The sequence below is a fragment of the Aulonocara stuartgranti genome, assembly GCF_965226115.1.
Source record: "Aulonocara stuartgranti genome assembly, chromosome: 3".
Lineage (NCBI taxonomy): Eukaryota > Metazoa > Chordata > Actinopteri > Cichliformes > Cichlidae > Aulonocara > Aulonocara stuartgranti.
In genome coordinates, this window is record NC_138941.1 from 8,994,273 (window position 1) to 9,017,252 (window position 22,980).

General features: G+C 43.2%; 3 protein-coding genes and 1 long non-coding RNA gene across 4 annotated transcripts in view; 3 read left to right on the forward strand and 1 right to left on the reverse strand.

The window, feature by feature from the left end:
• Positions 1-2,442: 2,442 nt before the first annotated feature.
• LOC309702207 (protein NLRC3-like) overlaps positions 2,443-22,980 on the forward strand; it is a 131,156-nt gene continuing 110,618 nt past the window's right edge. The window contains exons 1-4 of the mRNA XM_082526723.1: positions 2,443-2,468; positions 6,036-6,106; positions 6,182-6,311; positions 6,567-6,668. Coding sequence (XP_082382849.1) covers positions 6,193-6,311; positions 6,567-6,668 — 221 coding nt within the window. The 5' untranslated portion in view covers positions 2,443-2,468; positions 6,036-6,106; positions 6,182-6,192. The remainder of the gene's footprint in view (positions 2,469-6,035; positions 6,107-6,181; positions 6,312-6,566; positions 6,669-22,980) is intronic.
• Positions 6,571-9,627, forward strand: LOC309697219 (protein NLRC3-like; the record flags this gene model as incomplete). Its single annotated transcript, XM_082518967.1, has 4 exons — positions 6,571-6,628; positions 7,661-7,739; positions 7,901-8,087; positions 8,216-9,627. Exons 2-4 carry the CDS (start codon positions 7,737-7,739, stop codon positions 9,625-9,627), a joined length of 1,602 nt encoding a protein of 533 aa, XP_082375093.1. The 5' UTR covers positions 6,571-6,628; positions 7,661-7,736.
• The window catches only part of LOC309697225 (uncharacterized protein), a 33,322-nt gene continuing 19,897 nt past the window's right edge, over positions 9,556-22,980 (forward strand). Inside the window, exons 1-2 of the mRNA XM_082518971.1 lie at positions 9,556-9,599; positions 15,957-16,136. The gene's annotated coding sequence lies outside the window, so the exon portion shown is untranslated. The remainder of the gene's footprint in view (positions 9,600-15,956; positions 16,137-22,980) is intronic.
• Positions 17,641-18,897, reverse strand: LOC309702511. Its single transcript, XR_014275575.1, has 3 exons — positions 18,499-18,897; positions 18,302-18,413; positions 17,641-18,221 (listed from the first exon to the last, which is right to left on the reverse strand). It is a non-coding gene; the product is annotated as an uncharacterized lncRNA (long non-coding RNA).

A 22,980-nucleotide genomic window follows, 5' to 3' on the forward strand; every position in this document is an offset into this window, starting at 1 on the left:
TGCTGCTTCTAACAGTCTGAGCTGCTTCAGGCTTTATTTGTGAGGAGCACAGCAGCTTACAAACACGTGGCTGGGCCTGGACCCAAAGGAGTGTTTGTTAAAGCCTGCAGTGAATCCAGCAGCAGAATGATGGAAATGCAACACAGCAATGATGAAGAGGAGCAGCATTAAAGCCAAAGTCCAGTTCATACAGTTAGGTCCATAAATCAAATAAGGGAAAATAAAATGTTGTTGGATGCACCTGTCTGCACCCTTAATGCTCTCTGGTCGCTATGGTAACGCGTAAACATTTCTTTCAAAATAAGACACACGACTACAACACGGGAAAAGACCCAGGGAAACGAAGTTAACGATAAAAACCCTGAAAACCATTGTTGGATTTATATTTTATCATTGTCATTGTTATTGGGGAATATCTAACCATATATGCTCAGAGGTGTAGAACCAATTGTGTAATGATAGTAGTCTTTAAAGACTTTGTGTGACTCCAGAGTGTTCTGGCATTCACACCCACGTCCTGGGATCATGGGAGAGGTGCTACCTTCTTATTGTTTTGTGGTAGGATGTCTGTTTTAGTCTAAGTGCCTTTTGTTTAGATGAACTGCTGGACTTCCAGACCAGCAGGTTTAGGGAAGTCGTTTATGGGTCACACTCTGACTCCACACACACACACACACACACACACACACACACACACACACACACACACACACACACACACACACACCTACATAACATACAGACTGGTACCTTTGTTCACGTGTATGTTAATGAACCTATGTATGTTCATGTAACCTCAATAAAAGAACAGTGTTACGAGGGAACGGACGAGAGCGACTGTGGTCAAGCGAAGGAACGGCATTGGTCCAGTTCTCTCCCGTGCACGAGAAACATAAAGAACTACTCGTGTCTTGCTTTGCTGTGTAGCTGGATTGAACGATCCAGCGAACAGGTTTATGCTACAAACCTATCAACCATCAATTTCACACCGAGCCTCGACTCTCACGGCCCGGTACCAAATGACTCACGGACCGGTCCGTGACCCGGGGGTTGGGAACCGCTGAGTTAACGCATGAGTAGTTCAGGGCTGCACGTCATTTTCATTGTTAATATCTTTGTGAAAAGCACATTGATGTGAAAATCTTCATGAGAGTCAGAGGCCCTACAACACGATTAAAGATTCATTCAAAAGAAAATCACAAGTTATTATCATCTTCAGAACATTTCATTAAACATTAGAGACAGACTGCTGAGTACATCTCATCTCTATCCAAACAACCTACAGTCCACAAACACATCATGAACCAGTGCTCTGGGCTGTGGTCTGTCCCCAGTTACATGGATCAGCTGGTTCCCTGGAGGTGACTGCTGCTGTGGTTTGGAGCGGATGAATAAACCTGAACTGAATCAGGTGTCCAGTTACTTTTGGTCCCTTTAAACCAGGCTGTCACATGTTCAGCATGTGAAACTCCTCCTCCGTGAAAACGGGTGTGGGTCTCAATCAGCCAAGGTTTTGGATGAACCCATTGTGAGATCTAGCCCCATGCTATCATGTGATTTCCTGTGATCAAATGTCCCAGGATGTGAGTGGGCGTTAAGGCGTCCATGTCCCTCTTCAAGCAACTTAAAGAAGTCCAGATGCTTTTCTTTCCAAGCTCCTTCAACAACATCATTCATAGAACAGCTTCCAGCTTCTTTTGCTCGGCTACAGTTTGGATGGATTTGCATTTAAAGATGCAACAAGACTAAAATGGTTAGGGTCAGGAGGTCAAAGGTCAGAGCTCCTGTGGGTCTGAGGGCGGCCTCACGCTGGAGAAGGATGAAGGAGTCTGACCTGAGCCAGTGTTTGACATGAACACATCAGCACTGCTGTCAGTGAGCCTAACGACAGCCGTTAGCATCATTTCAGTGTTTCAGTCATAAAAACACTTCCTGTCTCTGTGGTGGTTACAGTGACATCATGCAGTTTGTGCTTTGACCTCCAGAGGGCGACAAATCAGCACAGACAGAGAGCTCCATTCAAACTTTGCTGCCATCAGGAATAATTCTTCAAATATAATCATCAGTGTTTGAGCAGTTATGATATCAGGGACAATCTAGACATGTGTCACATGACACACCTCAAACATCATGTGATCCACTCTCAGTCTGCACTTTCATTCATGACTTCAACAGGTTGAAATGAGCTTTGAAGAAACATCAGGTCAGTGCTGAAACATTTAAACGCTGCAGGAAGAACAACAACAAAGTGATGACGGATGTTTGTGCTTCAAACAGGAAAACCAGCAGAAATAAATCACAGCCTGCCAGAGGTTTGGAGTTTCCCAGGTGCACCTGAACGCAGCACAGTGTCCCAATGCTCCTTATTGTCCTCAAACGTCTCTTTGGGTGTTTCCTTCCTGCTCAAAGTTTACTGTCACTTCCTGAACTTCGTGGAGTGGAGCTTGTTGTTGGTGTGTGAAGAAACTGTAAGTTTGCTTTGTTTCCTCCTTTAACAGTTTGTCTTTAGGAACTTTACTGTTTGTTCAGCTCGTGTTTGATTTCTTCACACAACAAACTGTGTGTGTTTGTATTTCCGGTCTCTCCATTAAAGTCAGTGTGTAATGTTTCCTGGCTAACATCAGCTGTGTGCAGCTTAGTTCAGCACAAATCTGCCGCTCCATAGTTCACGGTAACGGACTCACAGCTGGACCAACGAGGCCGAGTGTGTCCGCCACTCTGAGCTACGTTCGTGTTTGTGTACTTGTAGTTTGTACTTTGAGTTCACTCAGAGCCCACAGAGGACGCAGCGTACGTGATGACGTCACAGCCCTTTACCTCCTTTACTGTCACTGTGATTAATATTTACACACGAGACACCTGCAGAGCTCTGACGCTAAGCTAGCACACAGCATGTTAATGCTAAGCTAACGCTAAGCTAACACTAAGCTAAAGCTAAGCTAACCTAGAACCCAGAGTGAGGTTAAAGCTGAGTAAACACTGACCCCAGACCAGCACCGTGATTTGATTTTGATTTTATTGATTAGCATTCAAATATCTCAGTGAAAACAGAACAAAAATCGACCATAAAGCAAGTAAGCATGAAACAAGGCTAATCAAAAGGTATTGACTGAAGCATTTGCTTATTACGCCAACCCTTTTCACAAAATATCTTTTTGCATGCAGCTCCTGTACACAGGGCCTGAAGCAAATAAGAAAACAAAGCAAAAACCAAACAAACAAACAAGAAAAAAAAACTTTCCACCTTAGATAAGTAACTACATCAAAGCAAAAGAATCAAGAGGTTGTTTTTTTTTTTTTTTGCTCTTTTCATTCTTGATTTATATATTTTTCTAATACTCTATTTTTAAACATGTTTTTAAACAAGGAAAATGAACTACACCTTTTTAAATCCCTGTCATAACTATTCCACAGGTTACCTCCTCTAACAGAAACACATCTCTGCTTTATATTTGTCCTTATCTTGTTTTTTTTAAAGAAATCTCTTCCCCTTAAGTCATATTGACTCTCTCTGACTTTGAACAGCTTCTGAGTACTGGGGCAAAGCAAGTTATTTTGTGCTTTATACATTATCTGTGCCATTTTATATTCAACTAAATCATAAAATTTCAGGGTATTCAGATTAATAAACAAAATGTTAGTTGGTTTTTTATAGCTCTTTTTTGTAACTTGAAAATAGGAAGAGTGTTCGTTTTATATGCATTAGCCCATATCTCCAGACAGTAAGTCATATATGGAAGCAACAGAGTACAATAAAGTGTGTGTAATGATTTTTTGTTCAGCTTTGTTTTATAGAGAATAGCAATGGTTTTTGACATTTTTGTTTTCACAATGATAAAGTGAGCTGCTGCTGCTGAACTTGAACAGGTAACAAAGTGATGAGCAGTCAGGCTGCAGGTTTCTACCTGTTCATGTTTCTACAGTAGAATCACTTTGAAGTGTCTTGTATGGGCTCAAAATGTGGTCATAAATATTTTGTACTTGTAAAAAAGATTTGTGTGTGTAAAAAAAGATTTGTGTGTGCGTAAAAAAGATTTGTGTGTGGACTTAGAAAAAAACCCTGCAAGTTACAAGTACGGATTTTGACCCTATTTTTCTTCCTTTCATCTGATTGGTCAATGTCATGTCAATCACAAATGTAACAATCCAATCAGAGAACAGATGGGTTTGGCTGTCGGAGGGGCGCTTTTTTTGAACTGCAGGTCCTTGAAGGGTGATACAGTTTGAAGCTGGAGGATCTCTATATAAATATCCGATAGCAGCTAGGTCCCCTAACTTTCAGTAGCTGTTGAAAGGAAAAAGTTGTGGTATATCAGTGGTTAGAAATAACATTATTACTTTAGGATTAGTTTAACACATAGTCAGGGCTGACCCAGGACCATTACTGTGAGTCACAGTGCGCAGCATAAAGGTCCTTTCACATCGGACGCAGGATGTGCTGCTAATGCTAACTGCTAACTAAAAGCCAAGGATCCAGAATTTGTTACGCTGGCTGCTGGGCTCTGTGGGTTTTTGCAGCAGCTCTACCTGTACTAGATGCACCTGTTCCTTGTCTTTTCTATCTCTGACTTTATGTCCTCTACAAGAGTTTGTTTTTTTTGCTAGTTCTTCAAATGTTCAATAAAAACATCTATGCTAATTCATAACGAAGAAAGCTTTGTAATGAAGACTGTCATTTCCAAAACACTGCCCCCCCCCCGCGGTCCGCAGCGCTGTTGAAAAGGCTGTGGAAGTCCCTGTATTAAACACGTAGACCTGTGACACAAAAATCACCAAACTCGGACGACCACAGACTGTTTTCCTTCGTGGTGATGAAGGAAAACGCTGGGTTGGCATGTAGAAGGGCATTTATTCCCTTCAAAGACCTGCAGTTCAAAAAAAGCGCCCCTCCGACAGCCAAACCCATCTGTTCTCTGATTGGATTGTTACATTTGTGATTGACATGACATTGACCAATCAGATGAAAGGAAGAAAAATAGGGTCAAAATCCGTACTTGTAACTTGCAGGGTTTTTTTTCTAAGTCCACACACAAATCTTTTTTACGCACGCACAAATCTTTTTTACACATACAAATCTTTTTTACAAGTACAAAATATTTATGACCACATTTTGAGCCCATAGTCTTTGTGCTGTTTCATCTTTGATTTGTGTTCATAAACACTCAGAGAAACATCACGTGACCTCATCAGGATCTGTGTTGGTGTGTGGGGCTGTACCTCAGCTTTATGTTGTTACATGCTCATTTGTTCATTTTACACAGTAACATCAAAGTAATGTTATGAGGAGTAATGAAGTAACGTACTCCATTACTTTTAATTAAAGTGTTCTGTGTAATATGTGTAATAATGACTGTTTTGAGTAATGACCAACACTGATCACAACAAAGAGGAAATGCCTCCAACATGCACAAACATTTGAGCCACAACATGCAGTTAATGTGCACAAATGTCTTTGATATGCTGCTCAGTGATGGTGGTGACTGTCAGAGCAGAGCTACTGAGAATCAATAAGTAATATCAATGATGGGATCAGAATCACTAAATTCTTCTCATCCCTGTCAGTATCATACATGTGCTGTATAATGTGATAAATGTAGAGGTGCTGGCTGTTCTCTCACTCTGCTGTTTAGCTGTAAAGGACGCCTCCCTGCCTTTGTCTCATTCATGACCTTTAATAGTCTCTTCTAACATGCAGAGATCTGTATGATCTGTTTCATAGAGTCTAACCAGCCTGTACAGGTAACAACAACAGTCACTGCATCACTGACACACAAACGTCATCTCTGTCAATAACAACATTCATACATGGAATAAAAACACATCAGTGGATCATTGCTGGAGCTGATGTTTGTGCTCCTGGTGCAAAGGCTCTCAGTTTCCTCCTTGAAATAACATCAGTGGTGGGTCAGCGACATGCTTTCTTTCCCTCTCAGGTTTAAATATCTGGGACTCTCCACCGTTTGGTTTTAGAGCTGAAGAAGCTTCTCAGATGAAACGTCTTCCAGAAACTTAAAGACGTCTCTTTTCTCTCCAAGCTCCTTAGATCACATGACCTGGATGACTGAACCTACAGACATATTGACCTGGTTTCATGGTCACATGACAGGTCAGAGGTCAGCGACTGTAACTCAGTTCCTCCTGTTAATGTGAACTCACTGAGTGTTTGTGGTTTACCTCTCAGACTGACTGAAGATGATGATGGAGGAAGAGGAGGACAGAGCAGAGTCTGCAGGGTCCAGCTGTCCGTCTGTGAGGAGTGACCGGTCCAAAGGTCATAATCCAAACTTCAGTGGTGAACCTGGAGCAACGAGGTCAGAGAGCTGAACTCACTGAGTAACAGAAATAATTCTGCACTGACATTATAATCAGTGTTGACTCTGGTTGATTGTCTGACTGTGTTTGTGAGCTGAGAGGAAATGAAAATGAGTTTGTAACAAAAATCAGTTTTGTCCAGTTTTCCTGTAAAAAGCTGAACTCTAATCTAAGAGGATGTTACTGACAGGAAACAGCTGCATTATCTGCAGTCTGTGTGATCACAGCTGCTTCAATCATGTTTGTGTCTGCAGAGGTCAGAGGTCACAGTCTGCAGGGTCCAGCTGTCCGTCTGTGAGGAGCGACTGGTCCAAAGGTGACCCTCCAAACTTCAGTGGTGAACCTGGAGCAACGAGGTCAGAGAGCTGTGATGACTCCTTTACATGTTTGTGTTTCCTGGATAAATATGACCTGAAACATCCTCAGATTGTTACAAAGATTCATTAAAAAGAAAACAATGAAAGAGAAAAGATCCAAATGTTCGACTTGGTCATTTGCTGTTTGAGGACAGTGATGCTCATATCTGTGGGGAAAGTGTGACCTGAGTGGGTTCATGTTTGTCTTTAAAGAACAGAGCTGCTCTGATTCTCTTTGTGTCTGATCTGTTAAACAGTCTGAGAGGTCACACAGAGACCCAGCAGCTAAAGCCTGGATCATACTGGCTGCTGTTACTCCATCAGGACAACACTGAACCACAGTGGTGTGGATGTAGTGGATAAATCCCACCATACTGATGCTCAGAGTTAACCACAGGGAACAAAACCAGATGTTACCTTCAGATTGTGACCTTTGGAGTGGACGATGCAGATTTCAATAGAGAATAAATGTTGTTGTTTTTCAGCTGTGAAGAAAGAATCTAATTTTCTGAACTTAAGAATTTATGATGCTGGAAACAACATGGAGACTATAACACAACATTTCCACTGTGTTCATAGAATGAATGTAAAACTGTCAGACATTCATTAAATATGCAAAATGTCTACAGAAGCATCAGAGGGTCAGACGTGAAGCACTCAGTGATTTTGATCAAATGACTCATCAGTTATTGATCTGTACTACACTGATCTACCACGTTAGTAAAGCTGGTGTTCTGGTGGTGGAGGGAGACTCGGATCATGTTCTGGTTTTGGAGCAGTGATCTGCTGATGGTTCAGTTTGATGAGCTTCTTCAAAATCATCCCTGACATCACCACTGAAAGGACGTCCATGAAAACAGACTGAAAATTACTGATATGTTCACAATCTGAGAGTTTAAAACTTGACAGACTTGATTCAGATGAAGTTATTTGAGCAGAAACTCCTGGATCTTTATCCTGTGTTGATCTAATCCTTCATGGTTCCTCCACAGAGTGGAGCAGCAGAGCTCAGAGGTTCCCAGTGGTCAGTCTGCCCAGCAGCATCAAACACAGCTGGACTCCATATTTATGGTCTGTACATGTACAACAACTACTGTTACATCTGTTCTGTTCACAGTCATCTCCATGCTGCTCTTTGTAGACCAGTGGATCGTCAGTGTGTCCAACATGGATCTGATGTTTGGCTCCATGATTTCAGTCTGATTGGCTCATTCATAAATATTCTGTTCCAGCTGCTGGAGGACAACATCATCACTTTTGTGAAGAACGAGCTGAAGAAGATCCAGAAGGTTCTGAGTCCAGATTACCCAGAATGCTTAGAGAGTCAGAGGAGCAGCAGCAGAGAGGCGTTTGTGAAGATCACAGTGGACTTCCTGAGGAGAATGAAGCAGGAGGAGCTGGCTGACCATCTGCAGAGCAGTAAGAGGATTTATCTAAAGATTTAAGCTGCTGGATAAATGAACATTTTCCAGAGATGGAAGATGGAGCAACATGTTTTAAAGATTAGTTCTGTTTGGAATTTAGTGTTTATTTTTCTTCTCATTCAGAACTTCAAGCTGCAGTTTGTCACCGTAACCTTAAATCCACCCTGAAGAAGAAGTTCCAGTGTGTGTTTGAGGGCATCGCTAAAGCAGGAAACCCAACCCTCCTGAATCAGATCTACACAGAGCTCTACATCACAGAGGGAGGGACTGCAGAGGTCAATGATGAACATGAGGTCAGACAGATTGAAACAGCATCCAGGAAACCAGACAGACCAGAAACAACCATCAGACAAGAAGACATCTTTAAAGCCTCACCTGGAAGAGATGAACCAATCAGAACAGTGCTGACAAAGGGAGTGGCTGGCATTGGGAAAACAGTCTTAACACAGAAATACAGCCTGGACTGGGCTGAAGACAAAGCCAACCAGGACATCCAGTTCATATTTCCATTCACTTTCAGAGAGCTGAATGTGCTGAGGAAGAAAAAGTTCAGCTTGGTGGGACTTGTTCATCACTTCTTTACTGAAACCAAAGAAGCAGGAATCTGCAGCTTTGAAGACTTCCAGGTTGTGTTCATCTTTGATGGTCTGGATGAGTGTCGACTTCCTCTGGACTTCCACAAAACTACAATCCTAACTGACCCTAGAAAGTCCACCTCAGTGGATGTGCTGCTGATAAACCTCATCAGGGGGAAACTGCTTCCCTCGGCTCGCCTCTGGATAACCACACGACCTGCAGCAGCCAATCAGATCCCTCCTAACTGTGTCGGCATGGTGACAGAGGTCAGAGGGTTCACTGACCCACAGAAGGAGGAGTACTTCAGGAAGAGATTCAGAGATGAGGAGCAGGCCAGCAGGATCATCTCCCACATCAAGACATCACGAAGCCTCCACATCATGTGCCACATCCCAGTCTTCTGCTGGATCACTGCTACAGTTCTGGAGGATGTGCTGGAAACCAGAGAGGGAGGACAGCTGCCCAAGACCCTGACTGAGATGTACATCCACTTCCTGGTGGTTCAGGCCAAAGTGAAGAAGGTCAAGTATGATGGAGGAGCTGAGACAGATCCACACTGGAGTCCAGAGAGCAGGAAGATGATGGAGTCTCTGGGAAAACTGGCTTTTGATCAGCTGCAGAAAGGAAACCTGATCTTCTATGAATCAGACCTGACAGAGTGTGGCATCGATATCAGAGCAGCCTCAGTGTACTCAGGAGTGTTCACACAGATCTTTAAAGAGGAGAGAGGACTGTACCAGGACAAGGTGTTCTGCTTCATCCATCTGAGTGTTCAGGAGTTTCTGGCTGCTCTTCATGTCCATCTGACCTTCATCAACTCTGGACTCAATCTGCTGGAACAACAACAAACAACCTCCAAGAAATCTAAATTATTTAGCAAACTTCTGTCTGCTGCACTGCAGAGTCCACATTGTACACTGGAAACTCTCAGGTCAGGATCCAAACATATCATTAAATGATATTATTGTACAAACAACCAAGCTTTATAGAATTGGCAGGTGAACTTTTCTTTATCTTTGGATTGCTTAGGAGATTCTTAATTACTGTCTGAACATTTTTTACAGTCACATATTTTGTTTTAATGGTCAAACAGAATTATTGTTCAGTTCAATGAGCAGGTAGCTGTGAGATTCATAATAATGAGGTATATTTGTATTAGAGATGACTAAACTTGAACAGTAGCTGTGAGTTACTTTGTTTACTCATGTGTGCTGATGTTGTGAGTATTTTAAAGCTGAAGTAAACTTGTAATGAGTTTAATAGAGTTTCTGAAGTAAGTGTACTTGGAGACATTTATGTGTTTACTAAAGTCCAGGAGCAGGAGGCTGTGTGTAGCATAGAGGAACCCAGACCTCAGCTTTGTCTCCTGGTTTCTGTTGCTGCTGTTACAGTTTCCCCTCATCGTTCCCTTCAACAGTCTCCTCACTGTAACAAATCAAAGTGTTACTGTATAGATTCACGTCTGAATGTTGCCATGTGCTATTAAAACTGAAAGCGATGTTTCATACACCCACGTGGTTCAGTCACACAGTAACTGATGGTAAATAATGTTTGTGTTGAGCACATCGTACAGGTCAGCTGCTCCACACAGATCTCAGGTTTACATGGAACAGTTTGTGATCATGAAGGATAAACCTCACTTCCTCTTTGTTTCATACAGATGTGACATGAACAATAACACATTCATGAAATCCTTTTAGGAACACAAACACTATTGTAGCTGGAGAATATACACTCAACAAAAATATAAACGCAACACTTTTGTTTTTGCTCCCATTCCCCATGGGATGGACGTAGAGACCTAAAATTCATTCCAGATACACAATATAACCATCCCTCCCAAACAGTGGTCACAAATCAGTCCAAATGTGTGGTAGTGGGCACATCTGCTATATTGAGATAATCCATCCCACCTCACAGGTGTGCCACATCAGGATGCTGATCTGACATCATGAGTAGTGCACAGGTGTACCTCAGACTGCCCACAACAAAAGGCCACCCTGGAATGTGCAGTTTTGTCTCACAGCAAAATGCCACAGATGCCACAAGCAATGAGGGAGCGTGCAACTGGCATGCTGACAGCAGGAATGTCAACCAGATCTGTCGCCCGTGCATTGAATGTTCATTTCTCAACCATAAGCCGTCTCCACAGGCGTTTCAGAGAATATGGCAGCACATCCAACCGGCCTCACAACCGCAGACCTCGTGTAACCACACCAGCCCAGGACCTCCACATCCAGCAGGTTCACTTCCAAGATCGTCTGAGACCAGCCACCCAGACAGCTGCTGGAACAATTGGTTTGCACAACCAAACAATTTCTGCACAAACTGTCAGAAACCGTCTCAGGGACGCTCAACTGCATGCCCGTCGTCCTCATCGGGGTCTTGACCTGACTCCAGCTCGTCGCCGTAACAGACTTGTGTGGGCAAATGCTCACATTCGATGGCGTCTGGCACGTTGGAGAGGTGTGCGCTTCACGGATGAATCATGGTTCACATTGTTCAGGGCAGATGGCAGCTGAGAATGTCCCAGTTCTTGCATGGCCAGCATACTCACCGGACATGTCACCCATTGAGCATGTTCGGGATGTGCTTGACCGGCGTATACGACAGCGTGTACCAGTTCCCACGAATATCCAACAACCTCGCACAGCCATTGAAGTGGAGTGGACCAACATTCCACAGGCCACAATTGACAATCTGATAGACTCCATGCGACGATGTGTTGCACTGCATGAGGCAAATGGTGGTCACACCAGATACTGACCGGTTCTGGGTCCCCAGACCCCCAATAGCGCAAAAAACTGCACATTCCAGGGTGGCCTTTTGTTGTGGGCAGTCTGAGGTACACCTGTGCACTACTCATGATGTCAGATCAGCATCCTGATGTGGCACACCTGTGAGGTGGGATGGATTATCTCAATATAGCAGATGTGCCCACTACCACACATTTGGACTGATTTGTGACCACTGTTTGGGAGGGATGGTTATATTGTGTATCTGGAATGAATTTTAGGTCTCTACGTCCATCCCATGGGGAATGGGAGCAGTAACAAAGGTGTTGCGTTTATATTTTTGTTGAGTGTATTTGAATGTAGGATAATGTAGGGGATCAGAAACAACAGTAATAACTAACCACCACCTCACCATTTGGGTTGGTAGCTGCATGTTGATTGATGAAGTCATTTTCTTCTTCCTCCATTTCTACCTTATAAACATCAGATTAAAAGCTGCACAGAGACAGGCCCTGGACATGTTTAGCCTAGCTTAGTACAAGGACTGGACATGGGGGAAACGGCTCTCATCACTGGATCAAAACATGAAAACAAATCTGAAGTAAAGTTTTGTTGAAGTGAACTGTGGTGGTGCCCAATGTTCCCTCTAAGCTGCGCTCGTGCAACTGCGCGCTGCTGGCACGTCTCTGCGCACAGAAAATCTGTGTTGCACACAAAAAAAAAAATCAAATCTCAATTGAAATAAAAATTAAATCTTCAACAATTCTGTTCTGCAGTGTTAGTCAGTGACTGGCTGCTCCCATATGGGATTAGAACGATGCCACCTTATCCCATAGTCCAGCCAATCATGCGATTCACATTCGTATATACGCAGCTAATCAACGTCGCTGACAGGCTATGACAGCGTCCTTATGTGCCGACAATGGTGTTATAGCGAGCAAAGTGGCTGATGATGAGGTGAAGCCACGTTAATGACAACGTGTACAACCATTGGAGATGTGAGCAGGACAGACGGAGCAACTGACGGACAAAGTGAGGACTTTATACCAGTTTTTAAATTGTGTTGATCGGCCGCGTAAAACCAGAGTTATGATAAAATATCTGCAATGTTTGGTTTTCTTCCTGAATAGTATTGTTGTTTATAACAACGATAGTATTCAGTATTTATTGCAACAAACTTTGTTGTTTGCAAAACTCAATAACTTTTTTGAAGAAGTAACTATATAATTAATTGTCCAACATTGGTCATTATATCCTGTATTTTGCAGACAGAGTTACAGACTCTCTCCCAGACCACAGACTCATAATACAAGTCAGAGCTTTATAAAAATAGAAAAAATAAAGTTGTGTTTTCAAAATTGGAGTTCAAGTTATTTTTACTTCATATAGTGTTAACATGCTACAGGTCATGAACAAGGTTGTTTTTAATTTTCATTGTAAGTGGGCTAAAGCAGTTAATTAAAAGTAGTCTAACATAAATGTAAATGCTGTCATTTGATTACTTTAATAAACCGTGTAACTTGGATGGATAAGATGCTGGCGTGACCACAGTGCACACGTCTGCTGTTGCTCACAGTGGTCCAAGGGACGCTCAGGGAGTTTGTGTGTTCGCTCAGACACATGAAACATTAGCGGTGACTGGCAGGGAAAAGGGGATTGATAAGACTTACTGTAAATATAATTATGTATGTATTGAAAAAGGAACAACTAAAATGTTCCAGCTGAAAAATGAAATCAGTTTCAGTTTATGAGCTCTGTTTGTTTTCTTTACAATTCCAACCTTTTATTTTGAAATGAGCTGCTCATTCCTGTTTAGAGTTGATGAGCTGATGTGGGTGAGAGGACTCAGGCAGCCTGACAGAGTTGATGTCCAGGTCTTCCCTGCTTGTCCTGATACACATAAACATGAGTATCCTTGCAGGTCAGATCTCATCAGTCACACCTGTTAGTGCAGCTCTCCTCTAGATTGTAGTGCTTGTAAAACTAGGATGATTTTAGGAGCCTGGACCGCAGATCTAAGGGAAGATATGACTTGGAAAGACTAAACCAACCTATTAGAGGTGTTCGCACTAACATAGATAAATACTCAGATTTACACCTTTAGTGTCTCACAAAGGGTTGAAAAGTGAATGTGCACAGGGAGGTTGGTGGTGAGACGGGCACTTCCAGCACTGTAGATGTGTTCCAGCTCAGTGTTCATGGAAATAATCCGGAGAGCAGGATTCCTTGATGAATGTCACATTTTCTTAAAGTTATAATCCACAGGGAAGACTGTGAAACTGTCGATCTGATATCTAGTCAACCAATCAGGTGTTTACATGCCCTTCACTGATCTTCAGCCCCACCTTATTATCAGTTTCTCTCTTTTTTACATCTGAATTATCTTCACTTCACATTTCAGTCAGTTCAGATTTCATTAGCACGTTCACTTTAGCATAATCCATTTTAATCCAAACACCTTTCTCTTTAAACTCTGTTTGTCAGTCACAGTATATCCAGTACAATCCTCTTTTTCACTGCGTCACACACATTCAGAGATCAGAGTGTCCTGTGTGTGCTCTCATTCACTCACACTCACTCTCATATGGCTGAAGTCTGTTTGTACACAGGCTGTCAGCTGGCCTGAGTTAGGCCTGTCTCTAAAATCATTATTTTATTACTTTTATTCTGATTCATCAAAGCCAAACTCAAACATATTTATATTTACTGATTATGTTCTCATCAATAATTAACAGTCAGTACATTCAGATATGAATCATAATTCAGTGTTTAACATATTATCACAGATGGACTGCACAGGAGATCTCCTTTATGAAGAAACTGTGAAAGTTTGTCCAACAGTGGGAAACATTTCAGAGAACATCTCAGAGAATATCTGTGAAGCAGAAACTAAACATAATAATAGAAGAAAAGCCAAATAATGATCCAAATCCTGCTCTGAGACTATCAGACAGTAAAGGCTTCCAAAGACTGCTCACCTCTCAGACTTACTTAAAGATGCTGGTGCTGTCCACAGATCAGCTGACCTGCTGGGTCTCCATGATCAGCTTTGTTTCTTGGAGATAAAGGCTGAAGCCTTTAGAGCTTCAGTTCTCCAGAGCAGCAGGATGTCTGAGGTCCGCAGAAACACAAAAACACAGCAGCTAAAAATAGTTGTTCAAAGAAAACGAGGTGGGAGCTGCTGATTCCTGAGCTTTGATACTGGATTAGCTTCAGTAGTTATTCCAATCACTGCTGTAGGAGCTACATTTAGTCACAGCTGACTGTCTTCTTTGAACAATCACAATGACTACTGTTCTAAAAAACAAGCACACAAAGAACCAATGAGAGTGTAGAACATGATAAAGAGCTCCTGTGATGGTGGCAAAGAAATGAGCAGCAGACGGCCGTCTACATGTTGTAGTGGTTTACAGTCACCAGGGGGCGCCGTCACGGCCACTCAGTCAGTGGGCTGCTCTGCTTGTGCTGTTGTTGGTGAAGCTGAAGTGAAAGCGAATGTTAAAACAATGAAAAGTGTCCACTGCAGCCTCCATCTGAGCTTGTCATGTTCTTCTTCTTTGATCCTTCGTGTTTGTGCTGAACACTGCTGTCGCTCTCTTCCCTGTTCCCGCCCACTTTCTAACCAATCAGCATTGGAGCGTGCACAGCGTCGTCCACACTGAGCTTTGTTGTGAGCGCATGGACTCGTCTGCAGAACATTTGTATGGGCTCAAAATGTGGTCATAAATATTTTGTACTTGTAAATCAGGATTTGTATGTGTAAAAAGAATTTGTGTGTGCGTGAATAAAATTTGTGTGTGCGTGAAAAAAACTTTGTATGTGTAAAAAAGATTTGTGTGTGTGTAAAAAAAGATTTGTGTGTGGACTTAGCCAAAAAAAATCCCTGCAAGTTACAAGTACGAATTTTGACCCTATTTTTCTTCCTTTCATCTGATTGGTCAATGTCATGTCAATCACAAATGTAACTATCCAATCAGAGAACAGATGGGTTTGGCTGTCGGAGGGGCACTTTTTTGACCTGACGTTCCCGTCACAAGTGTCTTCTAAGTGAAGCTACCAGGTTCAGGTCCAGCTCTGTTTATCTGGAGCTGCAGTAAATGATCCGTCCTCACAAAGCAACACAGACACCAGATATGCAAACACAGCATCATACAACACAACCAAGAGATCCAAAGAATTATCTCTGCATTTCTGTGGCTGATGCTGCTGGAACGAAGCTGTTTGAAACCTTGTTGTTCTGCACTTTGGGACCTGAAGAGGAACCTGAACCTCTGTGCAGAGGGTTCAACTCTGAGGATTCCTGTTCAGTTTTTTTTATTTCACACGGCAAAACTTGACAACTTTATGATAAATGTACGACTTCAATGTGAAAAATTCATTTTTTTCTCTTGTTTGTTTGAAGCTGCTTCCTGTTGGCTTCAGCTGTTTGGAGTTTCCATTTTCTAAACTTCTACATTCTGAACCTTCTTCAGCTCTGAACAGATGATGAAACACTGAATGATTTCAAGCTCACACTTTGTCTAATAAACTTACATCTTTCATTCTTTATACAGATTGTGGGGCTGTGGTTTGTCAAAGATCAGCTGTGATTATCTGGCAGCAGCTCTGAAGTCCAACCCCTCATATCCCAGAGTGCTGGACCTGAGTGGAACCTACAACAACCTGCAGGATTCAGGAGTGAAGCAGCTGTGTGTTCTTCTGGAGAATCCACGATGTCGATTTGAAACTCTGAGGTTAGTCACATGTTTTAGTTGTGCTGAGATGAATATGATGTGAAAGTTGTGCTGACACTGTGGATCAGTAGGCCCACACACCTCTATACAGGAAGTCTGGTTCTACTCTTTGTAGAACTTCTGATCCCTGATCCTCTGAGTCTGACTCAGTAGATAATGCAGAGTTCTGAGCTGATGTGGGTGAGAGGACTCAGGCAGCCTGACAGAGTTGATGTCCAGGTCCCTGTTTCAGGAAGCCGGTTTAGAAAACTCAGAGTGAAAAACGATACGCAGGGTTGAGTAACCCCGAACTGTCCAACTCGGAATATTCGGTTTCAGAAAGGCTGATAACAATTAGTTCAGTCAACGCGGAGTTGCTTTAACCCCAAGTGAAGCGCGCGGACGAGGATACATAAAGCCCTGATAAGCGGAGCACAGATTAAGCGAGTCACCATGGAGACGGAGGGAAAGAAGGCGCGGTCAATGTATTTCACAGCGCTTGAGGCCGAAATTCTGATGGCAGCATATGCCGATAACATGCAAATTCCGCGGAAAAAAGTAACACAGCCACAGCTGCAAAAGAAAGGGAGCATGCATGGCAAAACATAGCCGACAGAGTCAATGCGTGAGTGTTAATATAAACATTGATCTAGCGATTTCCACCCATTTAACACGTTATTTTATCATATGTTATTTTATTTGTTATTTTATACATTTTATTTTGTGATGTGATGTGAGCGCAGGTGCAACCCAACAGGCCCCAAACGTTCCTGGCAGCAAGTAAAAATGAAATATAAAAATATAGTCCAAACAGGTGAGGTGTAATTGTATTATGAGCCATAGTGCTTGGTCTGTTTGTCCCATGTAAATCAATTGCAGTTAGAGGCTACATTAATTTTCTTTCTGTAAGCACTTATTGAAATTATCTGAGCACATTACAAGTACATATTTGCTTACTCTGTATGCTCAAATGTGGCCCGTTACAGCCAACAGAAAAAAAGCAGAGGCCCGAAAAACAGGTGGGGGTCCTCCACCACCACCACTCACAGAGGCTGAGCAGTTGGCCTCAGCCAAAACAGTGGGCGCCCTGTGGCCGAAGGCATCTCTGCGGGGACATCCTCTGAGTCAATAACCCCGCAAGACACAAGTGCCTACATAGGGGGTAAATTCAAAATAATACATGATGTGCATACATCCTTTCTTCACAGTCACCTTTGCAGTGCTACTCATTCATTTGATAAACTCTTTACCATAATGGATTATTTTGTAGTGAAGTTATTTTCCTACTGATTTTGCCTTCCCTCAGTCTTGGTTGTCTTTGAGAGCATAATGACAATGAAGTGTAAGGTGATTGGTATGTTTGTTAATTGCCATTTGGTCCCTTGTAAGTTATAAGTGACCTGTATAAACCTCATATTCTATCAGTTGATGGTGGTGGTGTACTGCATCTGGTGCAGCCTCCTGTTGAGCCAGACCAACATGCAGTTGTGAGTAATACTCCACAGATTATATGAGGTTACAGTAGAACAGCAATGTTGTCTATTTCTTTACTACAGGAAAATAATGAAGAAACATTGACAGCTGTTACAGAGGAGGAAGCAACAGAGACACTTTATGAGGTTTACATCTTTTAATACTTTGTGTACAGGAAATACAGGCGACCAATAAAGCCAGTTGAACAAAAAATCTGTTTATTCTTCTTTCAACATGTTGAGGTGATGGGTCAAAAGAAATGATTGTGACATATGGTGTCTCTGACTGCGCTTCCATCTTGTATGTCCGTGGGAGGGTCAGGATGTTCATGGTTTGGATCACTGCTGATGTTTGGTTCAGAAGGACAGTGTTCTCCTCTAATTGTGGCAATGTTGTGAAGAATCACACATGCCACAATAATGTCACATGCCCTTTCTGGGGTGACCCTGAGTCTTTGCAGGCACTGGAACCGGGCCTTAAGCATTCCGATAGTCATTTCAATTCTGGCTCTTGTCCTGCAATTAGCCAGATTATATCGCTGCTGTGGGCCCGGTTCAGGGTCAGGGTAAGGGGTAAGCAAATAGGGTAAACATGGATACCCCCTATCACCAAGCAAGTAGCCAGTGAACTCTCCTAAGACAGAAGGATACACTTCAGTTCAAATGTCCCTGAAGCAATTGGTCTTTATATATTTTAAAGTATTCTCAACTCACCATGTCCAAATTTTGTGCTCAGTGTACATTCACGGAATATTTGTGAGTCATGGACAGAGCCTGGCCACTTGGCTTCCACATTTGTGATAATGTTGGCAGCATCATATATGATCTGCACAGTGCAGAGAACACAAATTAGCATCCATTACTATAATGAAATAATTTGTTAGTCTGAAATGCTACAGGGAACTATGTACCTGTACATTAATGCTGTGGAAAGACTTCCTGTTCACATAGTCTCCTTCATTTACTGGAGGAGCAATGATTGGAATGTGAGTGCCATCTGTACAGCCAATCACGCCTGGGAACCCTGAAAATAAATGTGCAATTTAAGTAGTAGTCCAAGTATCACCACATCATACATTAAGTTTTGGTCATCCTGATACCTGCAATTTTGTGGAATCCCTCTTTGATAAATCTTGTGGGTCTATGACCGGGGAACACCACAAACGAGTACAGGAGACGTTTCAGTGCAACTGTAACATTCCTGACTGCCCGACAGACGGTAGCCTTGGAAACGTGCTCAGCGTCACCAATATTATACAGAAAGCTCCCGTTTGCAAAAAAATGAAGTGCGATACAAATAATATGTACAGAACTGAGAGAATGTCTGCGATGTGTCACATGCGTAATATATGGCCTGAGGATGTTATCCAAATAACTTAGAGATTGTGCTGAGAAACGGTAACGTTCACACAGAAAATCATCAGGAAATGATAAAATGTCCAAACGCGCTCTGATCACTCTCTCCCGGCGGTGAGCTCTGCGGAGAATTTGGGCTTCACGATCTACTGGCTCTTCAAGGAAGTGGCACGCCATGTCCGACACTTCCTACTGTCAGGTTTCCGACAAAGGGGCGGAGACAGTCAGGGTTAGTTGTAGTAAACCTGCTAGGGGGCAGGTTAGCTTCACGGAGTGTGTCGTCATAGTGACTCACTGAGGCTTCATCTGAACTCGCTTTGTGAAACCGAAAACCCAGAGTTTTCGTTAACTCAGGGTATACTTACTCAGTTTTTCCACTAAACCGGCTTCCTGAAACAGGGCCCAGGTCTTCCCTGCTTGTCCTGATACATAAACATGAGTATCCTTGCAGGTCAGATCTCATCAGTCACACCTGTTAGTGCAGTTCTCCTCTAGATTGTACTGCTTGTTAAACTAGGATGATTTTAGGAGCCTGGACCGCAGATCTAAGGGAAGATATGACTTGGAAAGACTAAACCAACCTATTAGAGGTGTTCGCACTAACACAGATTAATCCTCAGATCTACACCTTTAGTGTCTCACAAAGGGTTGAAAAGTGAATGTGCACAGAGAGGTTGGTGGTGAGACGGGCACTTCCAGCACTGTAGATGTGATCCAGCTCAGTGTTCATGGAAATAATCCGGAGAGCAGGATTCCTTGATGAATGTCACATCTTCTTAAAGTTATAATCCACAGGGAAAACTGTGAAACCGTCGATCTGATATCTAGTCAACCAATCAGGTGTTTACATGCCCTTCAGGGCTTTCAGAGGGGGCAACACAGAGGAGGTGAGGAAGACCCAGGTGTTACTAAAGGACAAGATCAGAGAGGCTAAGGACAATTACAGGAGGAAGCTGGAGTGGAAACTCCAGCAGAACAGCATGAGAGAGGTGTGGAGGGGCATGAAGACCATCACTGGATTCAGGCCAACCAACAGCAGGGGAGCTGAGGGAGGTGAGAATAGAGCCAATGAGTTGAATCTGTTTTTCAATAGATTCGACACCACAGTGTCTGCTCCCACCCCCACAACCTCACCTGTAGTCAGCCTGGAATCCAGAGCCACATCACTGTGCCAGCCTCTCTCTTCACATGTTGCCTCCTGTGAGATTCCTGACACCCCTCCCCCACCCATCACCTTCACTCAATACCAAGTTGAGATGCAAATGAGGAGACTTCACTCAGGCAAGTCTGCTGGACCAGACGGAGTGAGTCCCCTTGTCCTCAAGACTTGTGCCCCCCAGCTGTGTGGAGTCTTTCATAAACTGTTTATGCTGAGTCTGAGTCTGCAGAGGGTCCCGGTGATGTGGAAGACATCATGCCTCGTCCCTGTACCAAAGACGCCACGTCCCAGTGGCCCCCAGGATTACAGGCCCGTGGCACTGACCTCCCACATCATGAAGACCCTGGAAAGGCTCATTCTGGACCAGCTGCGACCCATAGTAAGACCACACCTGGATCCCCTTCAGTTCGCTTATCAGCCTCGTCTCGGAACTGAGGACGCCATCATCTACCTGCTCAATCGTGTCTACACCCATCTGGACCAGCCGGCAAGCACTGTGAGGGTCATGTTTTTTGACTTTTCCAGTGCTTTCAACACCATCAGGCCGACCCTCCTGGGTGATAAGTTAGCAGCGATGCAGGTGGATGCTTCTCTGGTGTCCTGGATTGTTGATTACCTGACAGGAAGACCACAATATGTACGTCTCCCACAGTGTGTGTCTGACAAGGTGATCAGCAACACAGGGGCACCACAGGGGACTGTCCTCTCCCCCTTCCTCTTCACCCTCTACACCACAGACTTCAGCCACTGCACAGAGACCTGCAATCTTCAGAAGTTTTCTGATGACTCTGTGGTAGTTGGATGCATCAGCAGGGATGATGAGACAGAGTACCGGGCTGTGGTCGACTCCTTTGTCACGTGGTGTGAGCAGAATCATCTGCAGCTCAACGTGGCAAAGACCAAGGAACTGATCGTGGACTTCAGGAAGACCAGGAAACACTTGACCCCTGTTTCAATCCAGGGGGTCAGTGTTGACATTGTGGAGGACTATAAATACCTTGGAGTACACATTGACAATAAACTGGACTGGGCTAAAAACACCACAGCACTTTACAGGAAGGGCCAGAGTCGTCTCTATTTTTTGAGGCGACTGAGGTCCTTCAACATCTGCCAGAAAATGCTCAGGATTTTCTATGAGTCTGTTGTGGCCAGTGCGATCCTCTATGCTGTTGCATGCTGGGGAAGCAGGCTGAGGGTCGCAGATGCCAACAGACTTAATAAACTAATCCGTAAGGCCAGCAATGTTGTTGGGACGGGGCTGGACTCCCTCAAGGTGGTGTCGGAGAGGCGGATGCTGTCCAAGATAAAGACAATGTTGGATAACACCTCCCACCCACTCCATGACATGCTGGTCAGTCACAGGAGCTCGTTCAGTGAGAGACTGAGATTACCGAAAAGCACCACTGAACGACACAGGAAATCATTCCTGCCTGTGGCCATCTCCCTGTACAACGCATCCACTTAACACACTGTTTGCTGCTACAACTACACATGTTTCTTTTCCACCTATTTATTTATGAGTGACTTATGTATGTATATATGTATATATATATGTATATATTGTACTATTCTTAGTTAGTGTATTGTCTGTCTTGTCTTAATGTTGTTTTAAAATGGAGCACTGTAACAAAAAATAATTTCCCCCAGGGATCAATAAAGTATTCTGATTCTGATTCACTGATCTCCAGCCCCACCTTATTATCAGTTTCTCTCTCTTTTACATCTGAATTATCTTCACTTCACATTTCAGTCAGTTCAGATTTCATTAGCACGTTCACTTTAGCATAATCCATTTTAATCCAAACACCTTTCTCTTTAAACTCTTTGTCAGTCACAGTATATCCAGTACAATCCTCTTTTTCACTGCGTCACACACATTCAGAGATCAGAGTGTCCTGTGTGTGCTCTCATTCACTCACACTCACTCTCATATGGCTGAAGTCTGTTTGTACACAGGCTGTCAGCTGGCCTGAGTTAGGCCTGTCTCTAAAATCATTATTTTATTACTTTTATTCTGATTCATCAAAGCCAAACTCAAACATATTTATATTTACTGATTATGTTCTCATCAGTAATTAACAGTCAGTACATTCAGATATGAATCATAATTCAGTGTTTAACATATTATCACAGATGGACTGCACAGGAGATCTCCTTTATGAAGAAACTGTGAAAGTTTGTCCAACAGTGGGAAACATTTCAGAGAACATCTCAGAGAATATCTGTGAAGCAGAAACTAAACATAATAATAGAAGAAAAGCCAAATAATGATCCAAATCCTGCTCTGAGACTATCAGACAGTAAAGGCTTCCAAAGACTGCTCACCTCTCAGACTTACTTAAAGATGCTGGTGCTGTCCACAGATCAGCTGACCTGCTGGGTCTCCATGATCAGCTTTGTTTCTTGGAGATAAAGGCTGAAGCCTTTAGAGCTTCAGTTCTCCAGAGCAGCAGGATGTCTGAGGTCCGCAGAAACACAAAAACACAGCAGCTAAAAATAGTTGTTCAAAGAAAACGAGGTGGGAGCTGCTGATTCCTGAGCTTTGATACTGGATTAGCTTCAGTAGTTATTCCAATCACTGCTGTAGGAGCTACATTTAGTCACAGCTGACTGTCTTCTTTGAACAATCACAATGACTACTGTTCTAAAAAACAAGCACACAAAGAACCAATGAGAGTGTAGAACATGATAAAGAGCTCCTGTGATGGTGGCAAAGAAATGAGCAGCAGACGGCCGTCTACATGTTGTAGTGGTTTACAGTCACCAGGGGGCGCCGTCACGGCCACTCAGTCAGTGGGCTGCTCTGCTTGTGCTGTTGTTGGTGAAGCTGAAGTGAAAGCGAATGTTAAAACAATGAAAAGTGTCCACTGCAGCCTCC